This window comes from Aquila chrysaetos, chromosome 15 (genome assembly GCF_900496995.4).
Source record: "Aquila chrysaetos chrysaetos chromosome 15, bAquChr1.4, whole genome shotgun sequence".
NCBI classification, from domain to species: domain Eukaryota; kingdom Metazoa; phylum Chordata; class Aves; order Accipitriformes; family Accipitridae; genus Aquila; species Aquila chrysaetos.
Window position 1 is genome coordinate 17,182,065 of NC_044018.1, and position 25,136 is coordinate 17,207,200.

Consider the following 25,136-nt stretch of genomic DNA (forward strand, 5'->3'; position numbering starts at 1 on the left):
AAACCAAAACCCCCAACTCCATTAATGTATGAATGAATGAATGAAGCGCATCAAGAAAAACAGTCTGTGCTTATGTAGAGGGAGATTTTGATCGTTTGGTTTTACAAAATACACCTAATAAGTGAGTAAAAGTAACCAGAAGCAAAATACAGAGGAATGAGCATGTCTAGTGAAAGAGTTTTGAAAGTAACTGAACCACTCTTCCTTTTTTTCTTCCCCCAGCCATTTGTTTGAATGGAACCTTAGGTTAAGGATACACATGAAAAAGTATTTTCTAGAAAACTGACAAAAGTGGGCAAGTTGAAATTGAGCTTGCTGTGATGGAATAGATACTGCACACAACTTGCAATGATACCTGCGGCTGGGATCAATGGCACCACATGGCTCAGTGCCTCATATGTGCAGGCTATAAGCTGCTCTTGGCAGGTGCCGTGTATTTATTTCCATAAAGTGTGTAGCTTCTAAGGGTATTGTAAAACAAATAACAGATGACCATCTTTTTACGGCATGGTGCTGGCATTGTATAATTACCTATTCATAATAATAGTCATAAATTTAATGGCTTCGTGACATAGTGCAGCTTCTACCAAATTTATTTTGAATGTTGTGGATATGGCATTTTGATGATAATAAAGTTACTTTTTATCAAAGCCTGGAAAACTTCCCTGTATTGAATATTTCACAACAGGTGCTCCTGTAAAGCCAAGATGTTTTTATAAAATACTGTTTGAGCTCTGTTGAAGCTTTTGGGGATAACCACAATGGAGGGTGGCTAAACACATGGTTTAAAAGATTTGTTATAAGCAGTTAAAAATCGTACATACTTTTGTTTTTAGACATCAGTGGACTATGTGTAATATAGGTCCGGTCGTGTATAAAGAGCACTGATTATGACTGGAGTATGAATTGCAGAGTTACAAAATTATGCTGCACTGAGGAGAATGCATCTGTAACTGATTAAAAAAAAAAAAGGCAAAGTTAGAGTTTTGTAACCTCTCAGCTTAAGAGTCTATCTTGATAGTAAGTTTGTAATACAGGAAGAATATGAAATGTGTTCAGTGTAATCAAATCAAAGGTAGTAAAGGAGAGAATGAAGGCAGGGAAGAAAAAGAAAGTGCTGATACTCTTTGGTGTGTGTCCTCCAAGATTATGCATGACATTCGGTGATACTATACGCATGCTAGGTATGAAAATGTAGCAGTGCTTTGGAAAAAGAAAAAAAGTTTTCTGATTAGTAGGTTGTTTCTATTACTTGATCCAAATCTGTACTGTGAGTACAGTCATACCAGTACAGCAGGTACTTGAAATGGGCACTCCAGAATAATAGTAGCACTTAGAACTGATGGAGATGAATGTGTTTTGTTTCTCCACTTCTATATTTCAGTTTTGATCACAAGTAGATACTAATCTTTATATACAAAATGTTGCGATTGTGATTTACATTTAAGCTGTAACTGTCTTATTATCCTGCTATAAAGTTTCAGTGAAGGCAAAGGCATGTAACTCTGGGAGGACAAATCCAGGTAGCTTGTGTCAATGTTACTCTACTGTCTGGGCATTCAAACAAATGGACGGAAGAACCTTGCCTATTTGGCAGCGAATGGAAGTAGAAATTTCAGTTAAAGGTGAAGCTGTTATCTCTAAGATTGAACTAATTAATAAGATCCACATCCACTGTGGATTGAGTGTGAGAAATTGATCACTTTTTGACTTAATGCTTGGTAGAACTAGGGGCACAGATTTGTTTGAGAATGGTGTTGGTTATGTGCTAGTTGGAGATCAGTGTAAAAGATGGAGGATGATAGCTCCACCAGAGCCGTTTGACACACTTGTAAGAAGAACAGTCTCCTGTGTGCCCAACTGTATATTACAAGAGCAGAGCTTTGTTGCCTTACCAAATTGCTGTTCCTAGACCTTTCTTCTTGGTATTAGAGTACTAGTTCGCTATAGAAATGGAGAAGAACTTGTTTTCCGCTTCTGTGTATATCCCCCAACAAGGTATTATGTGACAACTTGTCACTATGTTAACCCTTCCTTTGGCTCTTAATTTTGTCTTGCACCAAGTTAACTGAAATGGCTACTTGGAAAAGGTAATGTGTTTTTGATAGGCTTCTTGTTCCAAAGTTTCTGTTGCTATTTTTGGTCATTTGGTGCAAAGGAAGATGCTTGGTGTGAACAAGAACCTACGATTATCTCTGTAGATTTGGGAAGGCAAACTTGCACACCTTTCTTTTGTATTTTGTTATGGGGGGGGGTGTGTGAAATCACTCCTTGGGGTGAAAAGCCTCATAATAACAACTGTGTCACCTTGGGTCCTTAAAGTTAATGAATGAGTGAATCAATGTTGATGTACTGCAGTATTCCTTCTGTCTTGTTAGGGGAGAGAGGGAATAAAAGTAGTTATGTTCTTCCCACCCCAACAGCTATAGAGAAATATAGGAAGGATTATCATAAAAACTTGGCTGCTAGAGAATCATGTGTTGCATAGTGCATTGAGGTTGCAACCTAAATTATTTTATTATAGTTAAAACTCTTACCTAGCCTTCTGTTTTTCCTGTCTGTACTCATGTCATATTTGTGTCTCTGCTGCTTTCTTCTTTCTCTGAGGTGAAGCCTCACAAATAGCATGTTGGACCTTGATCCCTTTCTAGTTCTGGCACTGTCTTGCTGATTGTCTGTTGACAAATGACTTTTCTTGATGGCAGGTCAGCTTACCTGTCATTAAATTGGAGATACTTAAATTTGCTGTGAGATGAGAATTATTCTAGGAAAGCAAAGCTTTCTTCTTGGCTTTAGGCCTCTGCGGGGTAAGGTGAGTTCAGGAAATAATCTTTGCTTTCACTGCTTCCACCAGAGGGAGCAAAATTTTTATCTGAAAACTGGCAAAAATTATATGGGTTATTACTGCCCTTCATTTGCCATAAAAACGGATAACTGTAGTAGAGGAATAGCTGAGCAGGGGAGATGGGAGATTGGCTACGACAATATGTGAGCGTCAACTTTTTGCATGGGTTGTCAAAGAGATTGATCTTGAGATCCTGAAATATGGTCTGAACAACTGAATTGGCTAAGCTAACTTGTCATTATCTTCTAGATAAGAAAAGAAAGAGCGTGGCTCCAACTGCTAACAGTATAGCTGTGTGAAGATGTGTGGACTGAATAAAATGTCACGCTTGTGGTTATGCACTTCGCTTAAAATCCAGGATGTAAAGATAAGCAGTGTTTTTTCAACAAAAGTAAAAAAAATTCCTTGCTTTTGCCATACTTTTCTTGGGTTTTTTCAGTCTAATTTTAGCTGTTATGGGAATAAATTTGCTCATTTGTGTAGAATAAATATAATTTTCTACATGAGTGCCATCAACCTTCAAAGAATCTAATCTGACCTTTTTTTTAATAAGAATAGGCATAAAAATCCAAGTCCTTCTAAACATGAACTGTATAAACCGTATGAAATTCCTTAATTTAGTGATCACAGGCCAGTCTGCTGCATCTACATCTTTGCATTATTTTCTGCTTACGCTTCCTTGTGCAGAGCGTTAACCAGAGTTGTTTTCAACATGCCCTTAACCCACTCAGTTCCACATAAAAGCAATTATCATTGACGTATGTTGAGCCTTCGTGTTTCACCTTGTTGCCTTCAAGGAGAGTGGGCAAGATTGTTTCTTCCTCGTATATATGTATGAAATGTTTGTTTCTTACATGTGTATGATTGGCAAGATGTATCTGCAGATTTTCTAACTTCATTTTGATGCTTTGGACAAAAGCCACAGCTGGAGTTTAGGGAAATGGCCAGGCCTGGAGGTGGCATAGGGAATAATTTTGCTGAGAAGCAGTATGTGCCTGATTTGCCTGCAGGGAGCATCTGGATGTGTCTCCTAGTTAGATCTCTGTTATTTCTCAAAGTTTTGGGCATTAGTGATGCCTTAGCCTCCCTTGTTTTCTGTCAAGGCAACCTAATATAGCTTCCTGAGGACTAAAATGTTTAGATGGGCTAATACTTGTCTTAGGCATTATGAAACTACAAAAAAGAATAAAGCGAAGAGTGTCCCAAATTTTATTCTCTTTCACCATTGATTCTTAGACCCTTGTGTGCAGCTGTGAAATACAGAGCAGCATGTTACTGATTTTTCTGATGTGACTTAGGAAACTTAGGAGTAGTAGAAGTGAGTGAAAGTAGCATTCATGGGTGTGTAAAATGCAAACACTGAAGAGAAGGGGGGGGGGTAGGATAAGAAAATTGTGCCCCTACTTTGCCCTGTACTTTCCTTGTCTGCTGCTAGCAGCAGTCAGAAGAACGAAGGATGAATAGCAAAGCATGATCTCCCATGACAATAGATGGAGACTGTAGTGGGTGAAAAGCAGCTGGAAAAAAAAGTCCTGTTCTCCATTCTGTATGTGCTGTTCTCAATGATTGGATGTTTTGAATTGTTTGGATTCGCTAGCAAAGTTTTTACTGCTTTCTTAACTTCCCTTTGACCTAGTGGAAAGGAGGGGATATATCATCAGAAGGGTCCTAGTCTCTGTGGTGACACCTTGCCCAGATTTTAGTATTAGTGTTTAGGTGTTGACTTAACTCTCCACTTATTGTTTAAATTACTCTGCGATGAAAAATGTGTAGAGAAGGATGAAACTGTTGGGATAACAGAAAAAATTGGCAAGAGAAAGTGACTGTCTTGAAGGAAGGAGTGGAAGCTGTAATGAACAGAGTTGGAAAAGAAAGCAGACACTGGTTACAGTGTTGGAAAAGATGAGCCATCTACCAAGTTGTAGAAAGATTTAGTGTAAGAAATACCTCTATTGAATTCAGGTTCATGAATATTGTTGTGAGGATGTAACATATAGAGCTACTTGAATTGTTTAATTTTTAGGGAGCCAGCAGTGAATTTTCATTCTGATATACTCTTGCACATTTTCATACTGGGTGTGTTTTCTCCAGGTTTTTGTGAAGCAGTGGAAAAACTCAATTATAATTACAGCCCAAGGTTTCTACAGTAAACATCTAAAATAAACAGTCTACTTGAACAGCCTGTAATCACCTGCTTTGTTTTGTCAAATTGTTTTTCCCATCCTTAGGCAATTAAGTGGTGTAAGTGTGAACACTTACTGACCTATGTTCACTATAGTACAAGCCATTTCTGAATTCAAAATGCAGTTCAGAAATTGCTACAAAAATACTGCAGTCCTGGGATGTTGAAATACTGGAGTGCCCAAAGAACAGCCTAATAAAGAAAAAACAGTAAGGTGTAAGGAAGATGACAAGAGTCACTTATTTACTGAGTACATGGTTATTACTGTGTTGCTTTCTGTTTGTTCTTGAGGTGTTACTGCTGTAAATCTATTGTACCGCAGCAATGTAGATCTTTTCCCTCTGTGGGCTTTTTCTTGGGTACAGTGCTGACTTAAAACAAGAGTTCTGAAACCTGATAGAACTGAAATGAATGAGTCATCTTTATCATTTATCAGCCCTGATATTTGTTGACTTTAACTCCTGTTTACCTGTTCCTGTGTTGACCTAATGAAGCAGTGTGATACATCCTTTGCAGCCTTGATTACGGCACGTTGTCTTCACATTTATTATTTTGACTAACGTCCACTTTTCCGAAGTAACGGTTGCCCAGGTTTTTTTCTTGTTTTCCAAGCCTTTGAACAAGGGAGTCTAGACTGTGGGGTTTTATTTTTTCCTGGAAGGTGAGAAAAACTACATGTACCCAGGTGAAAACCTGTTTGCTTAATGTGTGCATCTTTATAGTATTTATTTCACAAAGAATGTTGATGCTGTTCTTCAGTATGCATATTTCATTTTCCTTCTTTCCTTTGGAATGTACTTTGAATTCAACATTAGTTATCATTATTAGTCTTTTAGCACTCGTTCAAGTGAACTGAGCTGTTTGGCAATTTCAATTTGTCTGCAAATTTAGATAAATGCTAGTTATGCCTGCTTGTTTTAAGTGATGTTTTCGGTAGCTAAGCCATCTTTTGCAAAGTAAAACATCTGTAGCTCTGCCTTTTATTTGGAAGTAATATGTGCAAAGGTGAAGAAGCTGGTTTGGTTTGGCTGTAATGGTGTAATTTGCTGTAGTTGGGATTTTGGTGTTTCCTTTTACTTCTAGTTAAAGTGGCCTAAGCTGAAGAAGCAGCAACAGTGACTCTTACTCGGAAACATGGCTTGTGAGCACACTGGTTGTATAACTACAGTGGTATATTCTATACTGGTAATGCTACCTGTATAGATCATTCTTAATCTTTCTGACCTGCCTTCTGGTTGAGTAATGCTCTTGATTTTACTGCTTCCTGTCAATCGTTCATACATATATATATATATAAAAATAATAATTCAGTGAAGACTAAGCATGTCACTCAAAAAGTGGACTGACAGTCCAGACTATAATGAATGGGTTTTTATTATTCACGGTGGAAAAGCTAGAAAGAAGTTGAGGCCACCATGAAGCTGTAGGAATTTATTAGAAGCCCAGTGATGGCTACCAGATCTGTAGAAGATCTAGCCTTAGAATATGTTAACAAATGGTTATCTGTAATGGGATTGAATATAAGAAGTTAGATTAAAATATTTTAGTATGGAAGCATAATTCTAAATGTTACTAAAATATTACAAAAGAAAATCAAATTAATTTGAAAAGCTGTAACAGCTCGAAGTAGTGTCCCATTATTTCTGCAGGTTGCTGTGTATTGCAAGTGTTTACAGGGCTGCTGTTGTGGTGCTCGGAGACTTTGTAGGTGGCTGTTTTCATGCAGATGATTCCTGAGTTGGGAAGAGCAGGAGGATAATAGACATAGAGTAGCAACTGTCCGAGTTGAACAGTAGTTCATTCAAGGGAGACCATGGTGAAGTCCTTTTCTTTTTTTTTTTTTTTTTTTTTTTCCCCCCCATGGAGAACACAGAGAAGCCGACAGTTTTAAAGATGGGGAATATTTTACTTGCTAATTAAAATGACTACTACTGTTACTGGATTTCTGCGGGCTATATGGACGAGAGAGTTACTTTCTATGTTTTGTTGCTTATTTTAAGATGGATTTCAGTTTCTCACTTATGACCAGAATATAATAGGACTGAGGTAGATCTTAATGGAGAAAGTGTCTGTTTCTGGTTGCATTTGAGAAGGATACCTCCACAGATGTTAGTAATTTTGCTTTATTTTTAAAAGGCTAGGAAAGTGAGTAACTTGTAAAGTTTTTACAAGATTTCAGGCACTGTAGTGGTTCTCTGAGCATTAAAATAAAACCTTGTCATTCAAATACACATTTGAATATCCTGTATGCTGCTGATACTCGTGTGACAAAGAATAGAGATTTTGAGGTTAATCACTATGTGCGCGTTGCACCGTATGTGTGTGTGAAGTCATGCTTCTGAAAAAGCAGTAGCTGACTTGGTCTTTCTTTGGAACTCTGTTTTGCCAACATAAAGCCAGGCTGTTGTGTTTTGATGTTGTACACCCTTTTTCCCTGGTAGTCTGAGTTCGGCAACCCTTAACTGGCCAAACCAGTTTTTGTTCAACAGAAGCTAGTGTTTTAGGTCCTTATTGTTTTTGAGGAGAGAAGAAAACAGAACATACAAGCAAAAAAACCCCAAGCCAGCATTCTTAGTCCAATTTCACCTTTGAACTTGCTTCCTAGTTTTTGGCTATTCCTGTGACTAAGTAGCTGTTATGTGTGACAGCTCAGTATCTATAATGCTGAATCCTTAAGAGCCTGTCAGAGAGAACACCCTTCAGCTGACATCTTCCTATCCTTTAATGAATTTGTTCTGGTTGTTTCACTAAAATGTGTACATTGATGTTTCATTTTTCATCTTTAGTCGTACAGTTTTTCTTAGAGTGATTCTGAGTAATGATTTAGTAAGCCCTGTTTGAAAAAGCTTATTGGATTTGATGGTCACTTATTGCACAAACCAGATTATTAGTGCCTACATCATGTCTTCATGATGTTCCTCACTCTCTCCAATATACTTAAGAACTACAAGCTAGAAATTGGAAGTTAATACTGGAAGCAGAAATACTATTATTAATGTATGTCATGACTGACTGTGATATTTTGGACTGAAATCAGCTTGGAAAGAAAGCATTCAGTATCTGATGAGAAGGTCCTTACAGCTGCCAGTAAAATGATATGAAGTATATTCGCACAACATTAAAAAGCTTTTGCCAGTGTTGTTCAGGTTTGACTAATAAATGGTTAGAGTACGCACCTCAAAGAATTGGCTGCTATTAGAGGTGCTGTGCTTAGAAGTCTTATCTGGAAATGAGTGTCCCTTCACATTGGGTACTGTATAAACATGCAGTCTTTGCTACAAAGACCACACTGCCTTAACAGAAACATCTTGCATACTGATAACTACCCAGAAATGACTACTGCTGCTTATCCTCCATTTCTTTATATTTCACCCATGAAGTGAGGTAGAGACTTCAGGGTGGAAGTGTTAATTAGTTAATTTTCATCATGTAAGACACTGGGTATTATGTGTATCCAAAAATGCATTTGAAAGCATTGCAACAAGATTTATGAGCTTTGAGTTGAAAGAGGAATACCTGTTCTTACCAGTTAGAGAAGAAATGTTCTCTGAATTACTCTCAAGTATCCTTTAGCATTATCAGATACCTGTGCCAGTGTCTCTGGACTCCTCTTTCTGACACTTCCCAGTAAATTGAAGAAAATTACCAAACAATTTGATTTTGATTCTTGTCATGGAATTGCCTTTTTTCAGCTTTACGGTGGAAATTGTTGTTGTTCTTTTTATTTTTTTAATATCAGTGCAGCAATTTTCAGGAAATAGTTGGAAAATTGATTGTTGGTTTCAAATGATAGTTATTCTCACTCTTCAGTTCTTAGTGGTTTGGCAGTAGGCAATTATTGGATAATTGTACAAGCTGTTTCTTCCTTTTATACTGGATGAAGGTTAGAAGTTGGACAGAAAGAAGATCCATCTATACTGCTGCGTTGTTGCTGTGGAGAAGTGTCAGCTCTCCTGTGTTATAAGTAGCTTTTTGTGAACATCTGCAGATGTTTTTAATTCCTCAGCTGACTGTTTTGGTGGAAAAGGGAAATGTTTTTGACCTAACAGGCAGCAGGAACAAGAAAATACTGACGTTTGAGAAGCAAGGCACAACCGAGGCTTCATTAATTTTGATAACATTTGGCAATTTTTGACAAGCATGTGTCAACAAATATGATGCTTGGAGGGGTTTGTGTTTAAAATGTTACTGCTAAAATAGCTCTATAGATTTAGAAAACAATCAAAGCCTCAGCTTGAAGTTCAGTGCTTCTTGTTAAAGAAAAAGTACATTATTCTGTCTTGATCTCCTAGCTCTTGCAAGAGCTCTTTTCAAAGTGTTTTTGTAGTTCATATTCTAAAATGTTTTTTTTTAAAAGTCTTTTCTCTCTAATAACTATAGTTGTTGAAAAGTAGGGCTAAAGGTGGAAGAATAGGAATGCTGCTCAATGCACCTTGCTCACTAGCCCTGTGAGACAAAGCAGAGAGCACGTGCGATAACTTTGTTTCTGTTGTAGACTGGGGGACAAAAAATGACTATAGGCAGGGAGACAAGTAATGCTGGCATCTTGCAGCTCAGAAAAACTGAATTCCATGGAAGAAACATACCACAGTGTGGCAAAATTGGGAAAAGCCCCTAAATCTCTGGCTGCAGAATCATTGTCTCAACAGGTTCTTGACTGTTACCTATGAAGCATCTTGCTTCTAAAAACTGGTTTTTTTAGGCTCTGTGCATGATCAGGTAGGCTTCAGTGCTTCTGCTTATATTTGGGTAATCTTTTTCCACAGCCTATTTAATCAGCAATAAGAATTAAACTTCCACCTTCTTTTTTGAAAAGAACAGCTTAACTCCCCCCCCCCAAAAAAAAAAAACAACCAACCAACCACCAAACAAACCAACCAACCAAAAAACCCACATGGGCTTTAATTCACTCAAAATGTGTTATTGAGGCTACAGGCATTCACTGCAGTTTACAGGTTTGAATACTTTTTTCTTCTGATGAGAGAAGATTTGTTTAAAATGAGAAAATGAAGAAGCACAAAGACAAGGTAACTTCCAAAGACTTTGTGTGGGTCATTGGTGGAAGAAAGAGTGAAATGCAGTATTCCTGAATCTTATTTGGTGCTCCACCTGCTAGACCACTGTTTTTCTTGTGAGGTACTTCATAGTCCATGTTGTTCTTATGAGTGCCTTGCTAGAGCTAGTAAGCAAAACTTTATACAATCATGTTGATACTTTTCATTGAATTCTAGGCTGTGTGGGCCTGTGTGAGTAATTTGTGCCATCCAGTTAGGAATTATCTATATCAGTAAAATTCCCTCTCTGCTTTGGCTGCTTTTCTGAATACGGGAAATGACTTCTGTGCTGTGAAGTAGCAGGATTTGGGAGGTCTTGGCTGCAACGATTGGCTTTTGATATTAAAATGTAGCTGATATGAAGAAGAAGCTTAGCCTAAAATCTGAATTAGTGGATAAAAATTGCACATACTAAAAATCAGTTTCATAGGAGAAATGATATTTTCTTCTATATTTCTTTCTAACATGAGCTTAAAAAATTTCTTTAATGGTTTATTAACGAAGCTGCCTGTGTTGGAAAGTTGGAAATTTCTAGCTGTTCAAATGAAATGTTTTGCCAAAACTTTCTCTTAATGATGAAAATCCTTGTAGCAGTCAGTGACCTTTTTCTCCTTTTCTTTTGCATTATGTAAAGAATTGATCCCTCAAACACTTTTTTCCTAAGAAATAATTTTGTTTTTAGAAATGCATGGCATAAATTACATTTAAATTTTAAAAAGACTAGAATAAATGTCTTTAAAAGTTTTATTACAAACTTTCCATTGACTTTTGCACGTCATGCAAATAGAAAATCTGTTATGTAGATAGCTTAATGCAGTTAATGATATAATGGATTTGCATTTTATGTAGCTACTCCAAACACTGAAACTGCATTTGTGCTCATGTCTTACTGTCACACACAAAGTGTGTCTGTAAACTGCACTGGCTGTACAACTGGTCTTGCACCAAAATAGTGGATTTAATTTTTAAATTGCTAGAATACATACAGCAGGTTTTGTAATAGCTTAGTGTGTCTAAGTGGTATTTAACACACCTACATTAATCATTGCTGAATAACCAGTGCTGATAATTTGCATTATCATTCTAAGTTTTTTATTCTTAGATGCACATAACTTTCCATTACACATTTGTCTCTATATGGGACTTTGAGGTGTTACTCTCATAAGCTGAACTGTTGATATGACCCGTATCTGAGGAGGTAAAAAAGTCTGTGTTTTTCTTATACATGTGCTAAATTATAACTATTCAGGGTGAAACTTGCCATTCCATGCATCTGCATCAAAATTTTTTTCCCCTGGGAAGTCTCAGCTTTAAGTGGATCAGTTGTTGGGGTGGTTTTGGGGGGTTTTGTTTTCTTGGGTTTTTTGTTTGTTTTTTTTTTTATTTATTTCTTCTATAAAACTGGATCAGCTTATTCAAACAGGTTTTATGACTTTGGGGAGGCACGTCACAATTTAGTTTGAGGAATGAAACATGCAGCTTTTAGGAATGTGTCATCTTTGTTCTTTGTGGGTGTTCTGCTCACATCTGACCAAGTCACGAGGTGCTTAACAGTTGTATTTTGCCCATACTCACAATGTTATAAGAGCTTGACATAAGTTTCCAAAAAGTATGCAAGTATACCACTCCCAGATGTTGAAATTACTGTATATAACATTTGCCAACAAAATAACTGCTTGGTTAAGCGCCTGGGTTTTGTGGAAGCTTTCAAGATGGTGATGTCCAGCTCTGTCTTTGCTCCTGCTCGCTTGCTATCTGAATGGCTGTTCCGTTTGTTTTCTAGGAAGCTGGGTAATTTTTGTGCTCTGTTGCAAGGCAAGTTGTGTATCTTCAGTTCTTCATGTATCTCAGTGTGTGGATACAGTGGAGCTGTATATGTCAGTTCCACACTGGTCAATGTGGGTAAAGATGGGAGATGTAATTAAGAAAAGGCTGAATGTTAAATTTTGGCTTTGTTTACTTCAAGTAGTGCAGTACAGGAGGAGTGTTTCTGTGGAATCAAGTGGTTGGCACTGGGGATCCAGCACTGATGCTGTAATGCTTTTGGTAAATACTGCTTTTGCCTAGGTCAGTCCATGGGCTACATGTCCACTCACCTTTGGAGCAGATCTTCAGTTTAGCTTAAAAGAAATCAGGTTTGTGTGTTCGGACACCACTGTACAACGCACACCAAAGCATCTGAAGTGAGGACGACTGGAATTTGGGAGCCCACGGAGTCTGTTTCTCTTTCTATCCCCTATAGTATTGGCAAGGGATTAATCTTATTTCTGTGTGGAAATGAGTACGTATTTCTGATAGCTGAAGTGGTAGAAGTCTGCGCTTTGGACTGAAAGCCACAGGTAATAGCAAATGGCTAAGCACTGACTTTGTGGTAGAAATGCTGTTTCCTGTTTCTTTTTAAAATGTAAGAAATCAGATATTCAAAGTGTTTACCAAGTGAATATATGACCTGTGATGGCAGATGCTCAAAAGTCAGAAAAAGTGTCAGATAAAGATTACCTATGTGACTGTAACACAGCCCAGTAATGGTCACAAACTTCCATACAAGCTCCTTCCTTTGTTTGGAATACAAACCACTAGTAAAGCAGAGTTTTGGTGACCTGGAGAAACAATGTAATGAAAATAAGTTGTAGTGGTGATTTTCAATTTTGCTTGCATTTTGAGATACTTCGGGCCTGATTTATAGGCATGGTGGATATTCAAAATAGCAGCTGAAGTTATATTCTCAAAGCACATCACCAGTTAAATTTCTGTTAAAAGTACTGACTGAAAAACTAGGCACTGGGTGTCTGAAATTGGGCAACCAAAGTTAGTGGACATTTATTATACCCTTTGGGCTTTCATCATTGCGTGCCAGTCACCCACCTTTAAAACAGGAATAGGAATACTGATCTCACAAAGTTTACATTTATTGTATGTAGTCTTCCCACGTTACGGATGCATCTGCATATACATGTCTATGGGAAAATGTAAGGTTTTTCTATTCGGTGTAGGATGCAGATAGTAAGCATTTAATGGGTAGTAGGGTGAGGGCAAAAACTGGGCAATGTCTGTTTGCTGAATGAATCAGAAATCCTGGGCAAAATGGAATAAAGCAACAGAAAGAGTATTATCAGAAGCAGGTATGTATAAAGGCTAAACTGAAGTTGCATGGCTTTCAAATCTTAACTGCTGCATAGCTTGGTTTTACAAACATGTATATAAAGCTTTGGGAGGATTTGATGTGATACTAGTCTGCAAAACCATTGGTGCTTTCTAATCTGCATTTCGGTGCACTCTGAGGCAAGTGTAAGGATTGGATTGGTAAGAGTAGAGAAGGAATGCAGGGTAGTGTGTGAACATTGTGGTGATGTCTTTTACGTATCAAAGTATGCATGTGTTTGTGCACTTTTTGGGAAGAGCAGTTTAAAAATACCCACTAGTAGTTTTGGAGTCACTTGTGAGGAAGGCTTTCAGAACAAGATTGTGTTGCTTGAGTTATTTAGTTGTGTGTCCAAAACACCAACATCATGAATGTTTCAAGAGAAGTGTTCTCTGTGGTATACATAGCATAATTTTTGTAATAAATATCCAAAACAAATGTCAATACTGAATTCATAGTTAATTACTTTGGCTTTAATTTTTCTTTCTTGCCCTCTTTTTAAAATGTTATCAGTTTGTTTCCTTTTCAGTGGTTCATTAAACTTGACTTGTTTTGCATGAAACTTTTCCACTAAATCCACAGACTCATCCTGAGTTACAAACCTCGCTCCATTTCATTTGCATCATTGCTTATAAAGGAGAGAAAACAGGTCAAGTTATGCCCTGAAAGAATGTCTCCTCATTTATTTAGGATTTTTCAAATACTGTTAAAAGCATAATGGAAATGTGGGAGTAAGAGAATGGATGGCAAAGTGTACATGATTGTTTAGTTCAGGGAACTGCTTCTGTTAAAAAAGAGCAGCCTTGCCTTCTGAGCCTCTTTCCCTGTTAGCACTTAATGTTTGTGAAACTTGGTATTACAGAAGGTTTTAGAGTGGTTCTGAAAAAGGGGAATTATCCTTGGATTTGCAAATGGGGAATGTATGCAGCTGTTTTAAAGATGAGAGTTCTGTAGGTATTTGGTGTTATTTAGCTTCTACTTTAAATATAACCATGTTTGCATACTGTCATCCTTACCTGTTACTGCCTGAAGCTTGGCTGAAAAATGATGGACTAGCTGAATTACTGCACTAGAGGTGTTGCTGCAAACATCAGTACTATGCCTGCTGTCATGAACAGAAAAATAGTATTGTCATTGTATCCTGTGGTATTAAGTATATATTTCAGCTAAGTGACATCAAACAGGCTAAAACGCTGTTGTGCTAAGGATTAGTCAAGCATGCAGGGTGTGCAAGTTTCTTGCATTGAAGTGCTTATGACCTGAAGCAGTGGTCCCCAAGCTGTTGCTTGTGATGACTTGGGATGCTGCTATTGGACACAGAAAGTTGTTAGGCAGTTTTCTATGGAAGAAAAAAATCCATGGAATGGGAAATGTTCTTTTCTAAATAAAGAAATTAATCTGGCTTTTTGTAGCTTAAGCCAGTTTTGGTAGCAGTTGCTGTATTTGAAGAAATTATTTCTTTATCATGTTCTTACTGTTAAATTTTTTTCAGGCCACAGTCAGAACGATTCTTTTTACTCTGGTTTGCTTTTTTTAATTCCGCTTTTGCTTTCAGTGCCCTAATGCCTTTAAATATTTAATATACAAGAGATTTTCTATCTTCTAGAATAAACAGCCTGAAGGGAGGAGGAATCTCTGAAACTATCCTACTTGAATGTACAAGAAAATCCAGTGTGCAGCCAAGCTGTTTATCTGATTGCGTACCACTGAAGTGCACTTCATTGAGCCCTGCTTCTGCACAGGCCACTGAAGTGATCTCCCAGTGATTTGTGTAGATGATATGTATTTCCAAGTCATGCTCTCTTAAAAAACAAATAAAAACCCAACCCAGACCTTCACATTGCTGGGAGAGTAGAATTGATTCCATGGTTGATAGAGTAGTTTGGTACATAGAAAATTCACAGGAAAATATGTAATTTTTTTTTTCTTGATTCATGGACACACTGCCTCTACAGGTTTGATGTATCTTTTCTTCTCAGCTGCTCAGGGGAGCTGCTTAGCTTCTTAGCAGCACGTGTTTTGTGCTTTAGGAGGGGAGGGGCTCTCGGGAGAAGCTCTTTGAGGCTGACATGCTGTGGGAAGAGCCATGGCAGAGCCAGAGGTTCTGCAAATTGCTAATAGTGTGTGGATATTTCTGTTAATTTTTAATACACAAGTGTGTGAGAACTTTTTTCTCTTCTTTTTTATGCAGGTCAACTTTGTAGTGTGCCAACTGTTTGCCTTGCTTGCGGCCATTTGGTTTCGAACATACCTTCATTCAAGCAAAACTAGCCCATTTGTAAGACATGTTGTTGCAACCCTCTTGGGCCTTTATCTTGCACTTTTTTGTTTTGGATGGTAAGTTGCACTTAAATTCACTTTTCAGGGACTAGTCCATTTTCATTTCTTGTTTGCAGGGAAGCAAAGGTTTGTTATGAAGAACCTTATTACCTAATTCTGTGGTTTTTAGCTGCTGCAAATGTACAGAAAATAGCTTAAATTTTCTGATGTGGTGAACAAATTTTGAATGATCTTCCATTTGCAAACTGGTAACTAACATACTATCTGCCTATGGTTTTGGGAGGATGGAGCAGGTGCAGTTTGTCTAACTTGTACCAGTTTTTCTGTAAACTTGCTTAAGAAGTATTCTCTTGAGGCAAAACACAGGTGTGATGACTTAAGATAATTTCTCTTAAATATTCACTGCATGAGAACTTGCTGTGTCTTTTTCTGAATATTGAATATAATCTGACTTTTTGTAGGAAGAGTGGCCAGAACTGCAGTACTGATGATGCTCCTAATATTATAAAACACCTGGAAAGGAGCTGGCCTTGACTTGAGAGTTTTTTGGGCCGGCGGGTAGGGATGGTGGTGTGTGTGTCTTTTTTATGTTTTGGATGGAGGATGGGCTTTTTATTTGTTTGTTTGGGTTGTGTTTTTTTAATACAAGTTTGCCGTGACTGCTGCTTTCACATCTTGATCTTTTAACAGCGTAGCAAGCCAGAATGTTAGTAGGGCTAATAAAGGGTATGCATTTAGTTTGGTGACATTTTTTTTTCCCCCCCTTCAAAATTAGCTTTCTAAATGGTTCTCATCCTCCCAAGATGGTTTAAGATTAATTAAGTGCCAGTTTTGTTTTATTGCATGATAAACAAAGTGCTTGCTCAGCTCTAAGCATATAGAAGACTTATTTATACTGACTATTGTTGAGTACTACTGAACTAGGGGGAATTATCAAGCTGTTGTGCAGGTGGGAAGTTGCACACAGTGTGTGCACGCATGTGCCTGCACACACAGAGTGTGTGTAAATAAATCTTGGAATTCTAAACCACAGATTTGGCCTCTATGTTGGCATGTTGCAGAGGCTTCTCAACATTAGTTGATAAGTAATACTTTTAAATTTAGGAAAAGAAAAATCGGTAAGTTTTATTCTTTGGATTTACACGTGCAATTTACTTGTGTATATATATACTTCCATAACTCCCATGCATTTCTTAAACTTTTGGCCATGGTATTCTTCTTTGAGAGAATGATCTGATGTCAAAGACTTCCAGTCTTATCACCAAATGAGGAGGATCATATGGGAGATAAGTGCTACTGTGTGTGGTTTTTGAGAGCTGTGTAAGCTTTAGAAGCACATTCTGTATCCATTGTTTTGAAACAAATTGTTGATTGTAGCTTGTAATTAGAAAGTGTTAATGATATATTCATACCTGAAATTTGGGGATGGGAGACTTTAGAAAGAAACAGCCTCCACCCTCAACAGACATAAGTGAAGATTTGCAGAAGCCTCTCGCTGGCAATATGCCTTGGAAAAGAAATCAGAGAGAAATTTTATGCCATAGTAGAAATCCAGATTATTCTACTTTGCTTTGGATTGTACTTAAAGCAATTATTTTAGCAATGAATTTCTCTTTTACTAAAAGGGTTTTTTTTCTTACAATCATGGAACTAGAAGCTTTTTAAAAATGCCAAAAAGAAAGAACATAATTTGAGATGTTAAAAGTACGCATTCTTTAAAAAGTTGGTACTTCTGTTGCACTTGTGCCAACTCCTTTTTCTATTGCTTAAGTAAGTATTATACAGGCATGTTTTTTGAGAGTTTTGTTTTGTTTGGTTCCCCTCACCCCTCCCCAAGGAGTCAAGTATACATACAGGTTACAATCCTGTGGTACAACTTCAAGGACTCTTCAATTGTATTATAACGTGTGTATACAAAAGGGAAACTGTTACTGTTTCCTTGTGTAGTGTTTATAGTAAATGTGGATTTGCAGATAGTCTCATGCAAACCTAAATGTGGGAAATAGTTTGGAATCTGCACCTTTTTAAGAATATTTATTATTCATTTTTTGTTGTCCATTTCAATTTCAGGTGTGTTAGTTTTCAGTCACCTCTGTAGTTCTTGTGATGGTGATATGGGACAGGAAGAGAAGGGATAATTCCCTTGGGATAATAGCAAATAGCATGAAAGGCCTAGAATACCCTTTTTATGTAGCTAAAATTTACTACTTCATGTTGTATTTAAATGCGTCCCTTTTAATTTTTGAATCGGAGATCAATCATATTGTTACTCTTGACTCTGAAAGAGAAATATTTTCAGAGACTGTAATCTTGATGTGGTACTCCCATGTCAACCCATACTTTTCCAGCCTTTGATATCTTACTATGTCCCTTTCTCTGTTTAAGAAGCAAACCTCTTAAACTTAAATTTTTGTGATTTCACTAATGCCTGTCTTTGCTACACACAGTGTTCCTAATACGTGGCTGATATGAAAACAAAAAGTGAATATTTTTTTTTAATTGGCAATTGTTTATATTAAATGTGCATTTGAACTTTAGGTAGTCATATCTTAGATGAGACTAGCTAGTAGTGAAGCATGGGAGCATGTGCAGATTGGATCTTCCATAAAAAGTCAAGATTTTCAAGGTCAGTTAATATCCAAGTGAATTGTTTTCCCTCAGTTCATCTTGTGTAGACTTTGTAGGATTTTTAGCTGGATAGAACTCACTTTCTTGTTGAAAGTCTTTGAAGACATTTCCTTGTGAATAGATGAGGAGTGAAATTAGGAAATAGCTGATGATAAGCTGAAAGAAAATGGTATCAGTATAACAAAATAGTAGCTTCTTTTTATGGGAAAAATTCCAAAACTAGATCAATGTGTTACTTCAGCACATATAAGTATGCTACTGAGGCACTTGAAGTACCAGAGTGAGAGAGAATCAACTTACTGAGGATCAGATGCTTTTCCCCAAACACTGGCAATGGTTTGCCACCAGTGCTCTACTAGCTTACTGAAGTATAACTCCTTCAAAAACCAAAACAAACCCAAAGCAACAGTGGTGTGGTAGCTATGGTGGTGAGCTGTGGAAAACAAATAAGGAGAAGAGGTTAGAGCACCTTTGTGAAATAAATCTGTGGGTTGTTGGCGTGTAGGTTTTTTTGTTTGTGTTTTTGAGACCATCATCACCACCATCCCTTTATCAGTTATTGATGACCCAGGGCAAAGAGACTGGCTGGACAGTGTTACCATTTCTATTGACCAGGAAATCTTCCTATATACTGTTATTGTGGATACTAAGATATTGTTGGCCTTATCTGAGATACCTAGTGTTGCAAACAGGTAAAAAGATGAATATGGAAATTGAACTACAAAACATTCATGTTTTTTACACATGAAATAATGCCAAGTGGAAGTATTATGAGACATATTCTTTGTATTTTAAGGATTATCAGCATTTACTATATTGTTGTTTATGAGATGGAGAATTGTAGCTAAGTCTAGTTTTTGTTCATTACTCCTGTCTGTGCTATGCTAAAGGGGGAAGCTCTCAACAGGAAGGAGTGCTGCAGAAAACCTGACTAGAACAAAAGGGTTTTTTTGGAAGCAGTGATGAAGTTAAAATTTGAACCTCTTTGATTTCATGTTAAATACATGCATGCAGTTTATTGTCATTAATTAAAATGCTGTCAGGGTTTTCTTTTTTTTTTTTTCCCTAGGTATGCCTTACATTTTGTTATACAAAGTGGAATTTCCTACTATATCATGATCATAATAGGAGTGGAAAATATGCACAAGTAAGTTTCCATTCTAAAATATTTTTTGTTTGCTTTTACAAGAATGCTACTATTTAGGGTTTTTTGTAACTGCGTACATATACCATACTTCTGGTTGTATCATAATATTTAATTATCTGAATTCTGCTAATAATGGTTTTATTTCCAGGAGAGAAAATGGCTTATTTGGGTATTTTTGCCAACTTTTTGGAATATCTAAAGCTTGTTACAATTGGTAATATCCCACTGAGACTTCTTTTGTTCTCATCATTCTGATTTTTTTGTCATTACTTAATCATAAATAATTCTAGGTGTCTAACAAACGAGTTAACTATAAAAATGTAATTTGATAACAGCCAGTGCTAGCAGAAGGAAGATGTCTGAAGGCAACAGAATTTTTGTGAGAAATTTTTTTTAGGTACCAAGTGTTTGTAATTTCCTCTCTTTTTTTCGTTTTGTTAGAATAATACAGTGTGAACGCTGTCTTAGGTTAAGAATACTGTTGTAAATTTATATATGTAGGGCATTATTTTAGGTTTGCTTGAATGCATGATTAGATTAGCAGTATCTGAATCCATATAGAATGGCACTTGTTTCTCTTTTTCAATCATTCTTAAGAGCAGGAAAGACATTTATTTTATTACTGTATGCATATGTTTTACTATTCCACTAGTGTAGAGATTGGAACCAAATTAGGTTCCCACTGTGTTAATTCCTGCATAAATGTTTAGTAAAATAGCAAATCCTTCCTTGAATCGGTTCCTGAAGTATGTGAGGCTGTCAGGAAAGATGCTGGTAAAAGAACCAAAAAGGAAAATTACTTTACAGAGAAAGTACAAAGCCAGGGTGGCCTTAGTTCATGATCCTGCCTATTACAACACTCCACTTCTTTATACTCTGTTACTGAATATAATTTTTTTGTCTTTTGAAATAGCCCATATTAGGCTCTTGTTTTCAGGATTTTCTACAAAGGCTGGCGTATTCAAACTACTGCAGATGTGGGAGAACTTCATTTGGTTGGATGGCTGGTTTATATTCTAATGGTTTATTTGATTAGAAGTTGTGTTAAAGCAGCTTGTTCTTATAAATTTCTCTTTAAACATGTAACAATGTAAGTTACAACTTAGGTAGCTTAGTATTTTAAAAGAAATTATTAGTGTAGTTAAATGCTGCAAAGAGAGGTACCATGCAGGCTTACTTTGGTCTTTATCATAAAAAAATTACATAGGTTTCTCATAAAAGGAAATCTAGCAGTGGTTTACTTCCCTAATAGCGAGAGGCATGTAGGCATGTGTGTATTTAACACCTGTGCATTGGAGCAAGGAAACTTGCTAGTTCCTGTTCTTCCCAATTCATACCAGCTGGTTTAACTGCATGATCTGATCTGCTGAAATGTTTGCTGTGCTAACATTGCTCTTAGTTACTGCCCCGTTGGAAGGGTAAAACCTAGATTTGACTACTGGGCTTAATTGCTCTATCACAGTATGAACTGATATACTGTTGGATAAAACTAGAAAGCTCTTCTTTCAGTGGGGGGAAAAAAAGTGTAACAAATGGAGTAATTTGTTACTTCAAGTTATGGACAAGTGCTTGGATGCTGTATGGGAAGCTCCAGGAGCCATTTCTAATAGGTGATACAGGCAAGACTACAAGGTTTGCTCCCTCCATTGCCACAGTATGCCAGAAGGGGTGATGCCTCTTGGTGTCCCTCTATGTCTGTACCTTTTACTGAAGGAATGCACCATGTACTCTTAATTTTCTTTCATGAAAGTGCTACTTAGAGCTTTCTGTTTGGCAGTCTGAACAGAAACTAATATGAATGACTCCCCTCCCCACCTAAATGTCTTCAGGGTACAAATGTGTCACATGGAGCCCAGGGGAGATATAAAGTTAAGGGCTGTATAGTAGGATGCAGCTGATACTACGTGACTTCAGGATTGGAGAAGAGCCCTGTCAATGTTTTACTGGAGTGTGTGTATATATACAGCTAATCAGAGTACTTACATATACCTGCATAGCCCAAGTTTTGGGATTTACTTTGTATGTTGTAGAGGGACCCATTGGCTGGCAGTCCTAACTAGAGGTTATCTGCATTGTTCATAAGCTTCTTAAATTTGGAGACTGTAGAACATCAAATGCGTGATGTAAACATGGTTTCAAGTGACTTTTGTATTGGAAAAGCACTTGTGTATTGTATAAAATATTTTTGTCTATTATCTAAATTCATTCACTGAAGTAAGTTTGCCTCTTCTTTTCTCTGCCCTGCTTGCTGTCCTGCAGACTTCATGAGTGTATGGATTGGGAACATCATTAACCCTCTCCTTCCTGCTTCCCCCACCCCCTAATATAGTTCCTCAGTCTCTCCAGCCTCTCTAAAAATTGTTTAAACAAATAAGAGACAACTGAAGGTCTTAGACTGCTTATCAGTTCAGCTGCTATGTGCTGGGTATACCGGCTTTCCTTATCTGAAGCAAGGAGAGGGTTTTTTTTTTTATAAACCAAAGCAGACTTTCAAGTCTGATACTGATGCTCTTCTAAACCTCTCTTGCTTTCCTAATGTACTTTCATTGGATCCTAAAAGTCTCTGCTCTACAAGGTTCCTACCTTTGTGATTTTCCTGAGGGAACCGAACCTTTTGCAGCTCTTGCTTCTAGGTTGGTTTTGACAATACATGGTATGTTAAAGATGAAAGCCTTACTTGAACAACAGGAAAGGGAGCAGGGGAAAAAGAAAGAAAAAAGGTAAAAACCCAGGGGAGGGGGGAGCAGGAAGAACTGACCAGAACTGATCATATATTTTAGCAACTTTTAGAATAAAGTTAATTAGCAGAAAATGAATTACCCAAGACTTGGATTTAACTAAAATTGATCAATTATTTTTATACTTAAGTCTTATTTAAATGATGGTACTTTAAATGAAAGATGGAGTGATAACACTAGCTCTCCTGAATGGTTCAAAAGCTCATATCTTTTAATTTACGACTAAGCTATCTTAATGCTTATTTGATGCTTTCGTGGCTCAGTTAATTGTGAAACTGAAAAAATGTGTTTAAGCATGTTCTCAATTCCAGTGAATTTGCATTTGATAACTGATGTGGTGCTAATTTTTTTTTTTTCTTAGAAATTCTTCTGTTTCTTCTATGGTTGTGAAATTGCTACTTGTCTTAGAAGACAAAACCCCAAATGCCACAAGGTTTTTCCTTAAAACATTTGGCTACCATTAGCTAAGAACTACGTAAGGAGTGCTTGCACAGGTGATTTGATGACAATGTTTTTAAGGTTTCTAGGTAACTCTTTCTCTTTTGACTTGATCATTCATCTTATGGTTGGTAAATAATAACACTTAGCCTGTGGGGAAAGGAGAGTTAATTATAGGGCTCACAGGTGCTTCACTGAAGTCAGTAGTTTTCTCAGTGATTTCACTGACAAAATACAGAAGTCCCAGCTGTGTCAGTGTAGAAAATAAATCTGTTAATTTAAAATCATTCCTGTTAAACTGTTCACTGAAATTTCTTAGATGTGCTAATGTAAAAACAAGTGATAGACATGCTATTCATGTCTGATATCTTCTATGTTATGCTTAAAGTTGCAGGATGATACTTTTCTTGTTCCAGAAGTCTAGAGTTGAACTGTTAAGACTTAAGGAGGTTATTTCTGGCTTTAGAAAAGGAAAAATTCACTTGACTTTTCTGGCATCTTTAAGTTGTGAAAAGTAAATTAATGAAGGACCCAGAGACCTGAGATAACTAGTAGCATTAAATACATAATGAGCTGATGTGTGTGTGCCACAAGGGCCACAAAGATGATGAAGAGACTGGAGCATTTCTCCTATGATGAAAGGCTGAGAGAGCTGGGACTGTTCAACCTGGAGAAGAGAAGGCTCGGGGGGATATCATCAGTGTATATAAATACCTGGAGGGAGGGAGCCAGGCTTCCTTTCAGTGCTGCCCAGTGACAGGACCAGAGGCAGTGGGCACAAACTGAAACACAGAAGGTGCCATCTGAACAGCAGGAAACACTTTTGACTGTGAGAGAGGCTGTGGAGTCTTCCTCCTTAGAGATACTCAAAAGCCATCTGGACATGGTCCTAGGCAGCTGGCTCTGGGTGGCCCTGCTTGAGCAGGAAGGTTGGACCAGTTGACCTCCAGAGATCCCTCCCAACCTCAACTCTTCTGTGGATCTATTTTATTTTGATGCATATACAATTCTTTGTACTGCACCTACACTCATGTATGGGAGCTGTTTGAACATGGTAATGTGAAGAGATACTTGAATTTGAGTGAACAAACTTTGGTTGTAACTGGTCTGGCCCCTGTTGAGATGTTTCCTGGTCATCCCTTTCCTTGGGACTTGGGAATGTTAGTCCTTGTTAAATTCCCTTTCCTCTCCTAGCCAGAGCCAGGACAGAGCAATGCCTTGCTCCTCTTTTCCTTCACTCCTTGCTGTGGCTTTGACAAACAGTGGGAGACTTGATGATTTGATCTTGGGAATCTCAGATTAAGAGACAAATAAGTCTTGTTCATCTGAGTGAACTAATTCACTCAGCATGTTAATTGAGGCACTTAATTTGTCAGTCAGGTGTTTAATAATGCTGAATGTCATGACTTATTGATAGGTTTGATTGCTAGTTAGCCTACAACTTAGATTGCTGTGAAAATTAAGTTAGGTATTTTTTAAAAGTTATGGTTTCAGTGAAATATGAAATGGATCAAGCAAACTACTCTCTCATCCTGTGAGTTATTGGCAAGGTTTTCGTAAGCATCTTTGTATATTCAGAAGTGAGAGCATTTATAGCCTGAAACAATTTTTCAAAATGGGAGTTAGGCTGGTTTTTGAACTTTTGTCTTTTCCAAAGGTTTTTGATCAAGGTAAATGTAAGTTTGTTGGTTTGTGGGGTTTTGTTTTTTTGTTTTGGGTTTGTTTTGTTTTGTTTTGTTTTTCTGTCTGCCTTTGGTTTGATAACAGGTGTCTTAGTCTATGAAGAACATATGTGATGTGGATAAAGATGATTTTTTTTTTAATCTGCAAAAGAGGATCTGAAGCAACATCTAAAATTAGTCATCAAATCAACAGACTGAAATAACAATATCTAACAATCGTTAAGGGTTTGAGTAAGAAATGCTAATAATTCTAATATTTCTAATAGTAATTTTTAACAAATCTAGGATTAGAAGCCTGCCAATATAATTACAGTTCTTTGAAGGCATGAGGGCATCGAGACAACTATAAGCTAGCTGGTGTAACTTCTCAGTTACAAATTTGTAATTAATTTATGTAACTTGAGTAAAAATGTCTGGTACATAGGTAGCTGCCAAAAGACAGTGGGCGCAGCACTGAGAATACCTGGATTCGTAATTTGAAGTATTAATAGCTGTGAACTGTTCTGCATATGCGAACACACTTTTTCTGCATTTCTGCTTCTACAGTTAGTGCAAATAAGATAACCTTATCTGAGATTAAGAAACTAATTGAGAGCTGAAAAATCTTAAGTATGTTCTTATTCAGCCAAGGATGAATACAAGATGGAGGAAGAGGAGATCTGCTGGTTCTGTAGCCTTAAATAATGCAAAGACTGAAAAAACAAGTACTATTCTGTCACTGCAAGCAATTTTTATTGTCTTATCAGATCTATCTTAAATGCAAAAAAAAACCCCAAACCCCAAACCTGTTACAAACTTTGTAATTATAAAATTTTATTTGATGAAAAAACAATTTAAAAGTATTTTCTGCATAGATGAGAATCAAATACATATTAAACAGTATCATTTCTACAGCATGCATAGAAATCTTATCCTCCCCTATTAGAAATAAACACCAAGGCTAATGAATGTCTGTATTTAGGAGCATATTTCAATAGTTATCAACTAAAATGAATCAGTT

At 37.1% G+C, this 25,136-nt stretch overlaps 1 protein-coding gene across 1 annotated transcript in view; it reads left to right on the top strand.

Moving 5' to 3' along the window:
- Positions 1-25,136, top strand: part of MBOAT2 (membrane bound O-acyltransferase domain containing 2) — a 101,127-nt gene that overhangs the window by 1,270 nt on the left and 74,721 nt on the right. The window contains exons 2-3 of the mRNA XM_030037713.1: positions 15,415-15,560; positions 19,201-19,278. Of these exons, the coding sequence (XP_029893573.1) occupies positions 15,415-15,560; positions 19,201-19,278 (224 nt within the window). The remainder of the gene's footprint in view (positions 1-15,414; positions 15,561-19,200; positions 19,279-25,136) is intronic.